At 41.2% G+C, this 7,807-nt stretch overlaps 1 protein-coding gene across 1 annotated transcript in view; it reads right to left on the bottom strand.

The window, feature by feature from the left end:
• Positions 1-7,807, bottom strand: part of SCFD2 (sec1 family domain containing 2) — a gene marked incomplete at its 5' end in the record, with an annotated part of 205,566 nt that overhangs the window by 162,754 nt on the left and 35,005 nt on the right. The window contains one exon of the mRNA XM_009885027.1: positions 7,327-7,454. Coding sequence (XP_009883329.1) covers positions 7,327-7,454 — 128 coding nt within the window. The remainder of the gene's footprint in view (positions 1-7,326; positions 7,455-7,807) is intronic.

The following is a 7,807-nucleotide window of genomic DNA, read 5'->3' on the forward strand; positions in this document are numbered from 1 at the left end:
GATCCAGACAGGCCGTGGAATTGCCATCCTTGGATATATTGAAAATTCAGCTGAACAAGGTCAACATATCTAGTCTAACTCTTAAGCTGTCCTTCGTCTGAGCAGGGGGTTGGACTAGATGACCTCTAGGGATCTCTTCCAACCCAAAATTATTCTACAATTCATCTATGTTTGTTGATACCACTCATTTTGTTTTAAGCATCCATGAAAAAGGGCAAATTTCCTGCCAAGCCTTTTCAGTCAACTTCATATTACAGAATTCTTTCTCCAGGATGCACTTGATAAGAAAGTATGCATATCTGTGCTCCCAAAATGAGCCTTCTGCCACTGTCTTTTCTTCTTCTTTATCACCAAGCTCCTGCTGCACTGTTGCCTCGAATCTAACAGCCATTCCCAAGCCCAGTAAGCTCTCGATTCACTGTTCAACCTCCACAGGATTCACACCAAGAGTATAAGTACTTGCTCCTCATAAATCACATGTTTCTTTCAACTCTAGGAACCTATATGTGCTAGACTGAAACAGAAGGGATGGAGGATAAATTGCAAAATATGCATGTGGACATCACCCCTCACATAGTTCCAGTTATTCTAAGGTATGTTTGTTTTCTCTTTTGAGCAATTGTTTTGTGCTCTCAAGGATGCTACTCTGTGTATCATCAGGTAAGACTGAAAAAATGAACTTGCACACCACTTTCCTGAATTCAGCATCCAACTTGAAAGAAGTGTAATGATTAGTGCAAAGATGGCTCCTCAGCTGGTGATGCTTCTAAGCAACACTACACCCAAACACAGTGTCACTCACTGATGAAAAACAAATTTCTGCTCCTGAACACCTCTGCATCTCAGCTACTTTGTCCCACCTCCTGAAAAAGCAGATAACTTTGCTGGCAGGAATATCAGTATCCTTCATCCTTTCTGTTACATCTAATGAGTTACAGAGATGAGACAAAAAGTTCAGTTGCTTAAGAAAAACAGCAGAAGGCTACGCACTCTTTGCACATCTGGAGTTTGGAGCAACATCTCTGTCCTAGACTAGCAAAACCAGAAAACTATCAGGAGACGGGATATTTAGTTAGATGAACACTCTGATCATACTCAACAAGGCTGAAACCCTGAACTTCCTCCTGCTGTAACACTGTAAGGTGAAACAGCCATAATATCAATTTCTTTCTACAGTTTGCAATGTGGTAATGACTATTCAGAAAGACCATCATCATCAGGAGTTATCAGGGAAAGTGTAATCCCACCATACTCAAAGAGAATTCCCCTGGGAACGCAAAGGCCTATACAGAAGCCCCCCAGACAGCAGTGTATCCGAAACTTTCAGAAACACTTCAAACTCTTCAAAAACATTTAGCAGTCTGAGACGCAAAAAGCCTTCCTGCCTCCGGGGCTGAGTGATGCAACAAAACATCTGCTATATTGACCATCAGTGAGGTTGGGAACATTTGCTTCAGGTCAAGACTACGTTTTCAGTTGCACTACAGGGAGAAATCAGGATCTCCGTATTGCAACAGCCTGGAAAAGCCAAATCCGCTTGGCTAGATAGTCCCACGCTGCAGGACTTCTGTTACTTTTGATGAGGAGCAGACCAATTTAACTCAGGAACCGCCTGCTCAGGATCCAGGCTGTGCAACAGAAGGAGTTCGGATCTCAGACAAGCAGCGTCCCCTCTCCTTGGAAAAATGCCCTGAGAACACCAGTGAGCCCTTGGAGCAGCACTGTGAGACCCACCGTCGGGGATTCGGGACTCCACAGGCTAAGCCAGGCCTGTCTCAGCCGAGTCGGTATGGGAAGCCTCCTGCTCCATGAGGATGCCCGGAGGGAGACTTTGGCTGCCGCCTCACCGATTCTGCAGCTTGCTCTCCCAATGGGTTCGGAGACCAGGTAAACAGACAACAGAAATATGTACATAAACAGCCCAAGAACCAGTCTGCAATACGATCTCCTCTCTGCGTAACAGGGGGCCGTAGTGTCTCCCAAGCCCAGCTGTTATCCAGATACCCATCAGTTACCCAGAGACGTGCTGCAGAAGGGATTCAAACACCCTGCCGACCGCTTCGAGCCCTGCAATGATGCTCTGCCTCCTCCTCCTTCATAAGGACCTCAAACCCAAACTGACATTGTGTCACGACTTGTCTCTATCACAGAATCGTCCTAATGGTTGGCCAGGGTGGATTTTAGATATCTGAGATTGGACTTCATTTATCTGGAAAGATACTTATGTGCTTATCTACTTTATTATAGCTCATCTTCTTAGCAGGTAGCTTTTATCCCTAAAGTTTATTCCAGGAATTAACGGTATTGAATCTTGAATAATTTCACATTGATCTTGTCAAGAATAAATAGCATATTAAACACTACTACAGTCCAATGCAACCTTTCGTTATAAAAAAGCAGCACTTTTTATATTGTGTATATTTTTAGACATGGTATTAACCTATGTTTTCCTGCCCATTTTAAGGTACTTTTCTAACTCAAAATGTTATTTTCTATCTCTAGGCTAAAATTTCAGGATCTTCCCATTTCTACTGAATCAAATTTTAGAGTTCAATTCAACCCATGCAAACCAACCCATCTGAAAAAGTTACAGTACCACCCTTTGCTTCACAAAGTCTGAGGCTTTGCTAATTTTGTAGCGAGCTTGATTTTTAAAACTGCATTTGTACACTTCAAACGAGAAGAAACCAAAAAGCCTTTCTTCTGCTAACAAGGACTCGTGTAACAGCAGACTGCTTTTTGTTTCTGTTACTATACCAGTGTTTCGACTTTCATCAGTCTCCATGCCAGTAAAAAGACACAATGAAGGAATTCAGACCCGATCAAGGTTTACTGTGCTCTTTTCAAACAGAAGAGCAAGGGTGTTTCTAAAGCCACAAAAGAACATTTGTAGCAAAGTTTTTACCACTGCCACATACTATGCTAATAGCAAAGCTTTCAACACGAGATTCATGGGCTGCCACGTTCAGATGATGATGAAGATATGCATCAGACCTATGAAGAATGGAATGGCAAGTAGAGGAATGGAAAAAACAGCAACCTTTCCGCTGTGCTATAAGTCAGGCTGCTGCCTCAGAGCAGAACTCCTTACAGTCCCTTTAAGAGCTGAGCAGAAGTAATCCCTTTCCAGTATTTACAATCTCACCAAAAAGTTTTATTCCGACTATCTTCTAAACTGACTTCCAAAGAGCTTTCCAAAAGGAGACTTAATTCATTAAATAAAATCAATTCCTTTAAATGCCAGGATTTTTATTATGCCAAAATAATTCACACCTACACGATGGGATATCTGACCAGAAGTTGGCAAATAGTTATCTTCCCCAGATATTCAACAGCATTCACTTGGGTATCCAAAACACAAACGCAACAGCCTCAGAGGCAAAATGGAGCTGATGTAGTTCTTAAAGTGTTGTTTGTTGTTTTTTTGTTTGTTTTTTTTTTTTAAAGAATGTGTGTGTGCATATGTATATATGGAATATTTTAATGCCTTTTTATTTAGAATTGGGCTTCTAGCAAAAGACAGCTCCACCTATTTACATGCAAACACATACTGTTTTGGGAAACTTATCTACCTGAAAGGATTAAGGTACAACTTAGATGTAACCACTATGTTAGTAACATACTATGTTAGTTTCAGTGCATTTATAGCATCCTGTAAAGAAGGGGCTCAATGCCAGCATGCCCACAGTAAGCAACAAATACTCCCCAAAAGTCAATACTGGCAGCATTACTAAACTCCACAGGAAATTACGTCTTCAGAAACCATATACCCATGTTATGTCTTTATGGATGGAACGCTTTAAACAATAAGTAACCCGAATGTAGCACATGTAAAGCCTTTATGCTGGCTGAATTGTGCACAGTGCTTTGCCTGCCTTCTCCATGGCTGACCTCAGAAAAATCAAATATGCCACACAGCTAATACAGCCCAGGTTTTGTTTTGTAAGGAATGGGCAAAGTGGCTCCACAGTTTTGTGGTTTAGTTGCTTTTACGGACCATCACTTGGCACTTTGTCTCCCTCTGCGATGCGGTTTCCCAAGACTTGCAATTCTTCTTGAAAAAAGAAGCAGGATTTTAAAATGCTTGCAATGGAGAGTTCTGAACAGCTTACTAGCCCGTGTCACTCATTGAAGTTTGTAATGACAACGTAATTCGTTCACTCACGAAGTGAAATGACAGTTAAATTCCACACTTTACTCAGACATAAATGGAAGAAAAAAAGAAAAAAAGCAAATCTTCCTTGAAGATGGTATAAGACCACTGAATGGCCCACCTGGAAGCCTGAGTATGAGACGGCTATAGCTACAGGAGAGAATCCTGCTCTACTTACGAATGTCATGGGGATGGTCTTAAATTTGAAACTGGGCTTGCTCCAACAACCTGTCCACCAAAACTTGCAACAAAATGTTGCCAGCTCTGCTCATCCTATCTCCACCCACCTTCTTTCTACACTGAACCCTTCTGAAACAAGCAATAGGACTTCCAGACATGCCCACTACCACTCTCCTTGATACAACTAATAAAATGAATGTGCAAATCAAGAGCACTGGAAAGCAGCACTCCGGTATACTCATCTCAAAAAATGTGGCCAAAATTGTTGATTTCCTTTATTTATCTTTCTTCTCCTTCCTCAGAACTCCTCTCCTCTCTCCACTCCTGCTGATTTCAGTGGGAGAGTTGCCGGTGGCCTGCAGACATTTGGGGGTGTTGGGGAGATGACACGTGTCCTCTTCTACAGTTCCTACGCTCCTTCCCTCTCAGGAGGAGGAGGAGGAGACATTCAGAAGTCCCCAGAAAGTGAAATCTTGAGCTGTGTGTCCTCCCACAAGTGTCAGAGCTCCTGCCACACACAGCCAGGCAATGGAAGAGGAAAGCTGGGTGTCAGGCTCATTGCTTGCAGGGCAAACGTGGGCAAGCACACGCACACCTCCGAGTAATGAGCAGCCTTTCAAAGCCCAGAAAACAACAGAATTTATTTTCTTTGCACTCAAAATACAGAAACAGGATGGGATTGAGTTTCTCATTGCTGCACAGGGCTCCCGCGCTGCCAGTGTCACACGTGATGCAGTTTTTCAGGCAGGTGGCCACTGCAGGAGGGCTCAGCTACACCAAATGGAATTCAAAGCTTTGCTTTCAAATGTAATTCGCTCCTTATTTCCAGGGGAAAAAAAGCAAAAAAAAAGTAGTAGTAAGGAAAACACTCTTACCATCTGACACAGCTGGTCTTCGTAAAGAGAGTAAGAGGCAACTTTCATGCTAGAAAAACTCTTCTGACATTTAATATTATGGCCATAAAAAACTCAGAAAATACCCTAAGTGTTGGGAAAACCAGTGTGCAATCCACCAAGACTTTCCAATACAGGCAGAACCTGAGGTAAAGTAATAAAAACTCAAGTCTAAGCAGAGCGAAAACATTTCCCTTCTCTCCAGCCAGTGTTGCCTCATATCACAGCCGCAGTGGAAGGAGCCTTTCAACTAAACACAGCGATCAGGACCAGAACAGGCCACTAGAATTTTTCCTTCTCAGCAAAACCAGCAGTTGATAAAACAACACCATTTCCAGCCTCCCTACAGAGAAATAAGGTGTTCTATAGCACGATGAACGAGCAATGAATGCTGTAAAGACACAGATCTGTTCTGAAAAGTCATTAATGAATATGTGTCGTTGGACAATATGACATCTGGGAGTGAGTTTCAGGTTTTCTACATTTAAGCTCAACAAGAAGTTTTCATTTTGGTGACTTTAGTGCTCTCCTTTCCTTGTTTCTCATTTTATCCCCGCTTATCATTTACAAGACTGCCTCGAATTTTATCTTGCCCTTTGAAGTTCAGCTACAAACTCAACAACTGACTATGATTCTTGTGCAAGATAAATATACAATTCACAAAATAAATAACAAGGCTCCATAAACATTAGTAAATTACAGCTACACTTCAACAAAAAACAAGTCTCAAGATCTATACTGTCAGAAATTCGCTTCACCATCAACTCTTAAAAGTTTCTACGTAGCACTATATTAGGCCCAAGGATGTCAGACATTTTGGCTGCCGCCAGTGCGTGCCAGCCGATATGATTAAGAAGCGGGTTATGGCAGCCTTCGCTGGGTACCATGGGAAGGGGACACAGAGGAAAGGGTGGCTGATCTAATAATTCATACAAAGTAGATGGATCATTACCCCTCAAAGACAGGAATGAATTACTTTTAGAACAAAGCTGAATTTCAACATTAATAATCTTTTTTTAAGGCATATGTAATAGAAAAACAGTGGGAGCTTCTTAATGTTATTATGGTGAATACTCACACACACGTTATCTGTGAAAGCTTAAGCTAGATTTTATTATTTACTGTGCCTTACCCCTTTCAGACAAAACTGTAATAGCCCTCTCACAGCTGCTCCTTTTCCACTTCCTTAAAACATCTTACAGCATTACTGTTGCAGAGATCTAGTATTTCTGATTAATAATCTACTAAATGCATGCTCTAGGTATTTGTAAAGACCATACAATATATGAAATGTTATAGCTGTTAGAAGTTCATGAGTTGGCTGTACATCTAATTCTTCTACAATATCTTGGCAGTTTACTCTGGAGTCCCAGATAAAAGCCCATTACTCTTACTCCATGAGGACCTTTCTCTCTTGATGAAAAGTTCAGCATAAAATAGTCTTGGAGTACATAAAAATGCAAAAAATTATTGAGGTATAGAGCAATACCAGTTTTTATAAACCTACCTTTGTACCAATTCCTGCATTTCACTAAGTATGGTATATAGTGAGAAGGAGGTTCTAAAAAAGCTATTGAAAGTCCTTATGTTATAATCTGTATCTCTAATATTTTGAAGAATTCAAGTTTAAAGAGTGCCCAGATGTGGTTTTTGGCTTAAACTCTCAAGCCAGGCAGTATTACTTCACATAAACCTCACTATCTATGTAATGTAATCACTACCTGTATAACGTAATCATACACAAGATCTGCACAACTTCCATCAGATCAACTGCTATTGACAATACCTGCTTTCAGGACACAAATCCTGCTGGCTTTGCAGAATTAAGACAAGCAGCAGTGCTAACCACTTGCACGCCTTTAAAATCCTCCTCCATTGCTTCACAACCACTCTCAATCTTTTTTAAGGTTATTGTATTTAAAAGAAAACACTTGCCTCACTTATATACCAGAAACATCCTATGGTAGCCATGATGCTCACCTGAAATGTATCGACAAGGATGGGGATGAGTTTTCCCCGAGAGGGTTAAGTGGAAGAAGAGGAGCTGACACCATCTTTCACTTGACCATTATGTAGGGAAGGGTATGTCGTGCCACTCACCCATGCTCATCTTAATAGGTAAATTTTCTCTGCTCGCAGCCTCCACAAGGTGTCTCCTAGCCTCCATCACAGCTTCCTTTTGTTTGAGGTTCATGAAGGACTCCCAGAGAGCTCTGGCAGCTGGATCGCTAGAAGAAAATGACAGGATTACACTAAACATTGCTTAAATAATGGAGTAAGCTTAAGACAACATTTATATTTTAAGATGAGTGCTTCTACTTAGTAACTCCTCTGAGGTGGGCAGGATACAAGCAAAAAGAAAGTGATATAAAAGCTTGATTTTTCTTAGGGGAACAGTTGCTACAGTTTCACAGGGAAAAAAAACCCTAGATATTTTTGCTGCTAATTATAAAGCATTAGAATTCACATATAAAAAATAAGCATGTCAGCCTCAAAGCAACCACTACTGTTCAACCATGGGAATATCAGAAACAGTCCAAACCTCTTCAGTTACCAAAAAGCTATGGAAAGAGAGGGCTCT

This window comes from Charadrius vociferus, unplaced genomic scaffold (genome assembly GCF_000708025.1).
Source record: "Charadrius vociferus isolate BGI_N301 unplaced genomic scaffold, ASM70802v2 scaffold134, whole genome shotgun sequence".
Classification (NCBI taxonomy): Eukaryota; Metazoa; Chordata; class Aves; order Charadriiformes; family Charadriidae; genus Charadrius; species Charadrius vociferus.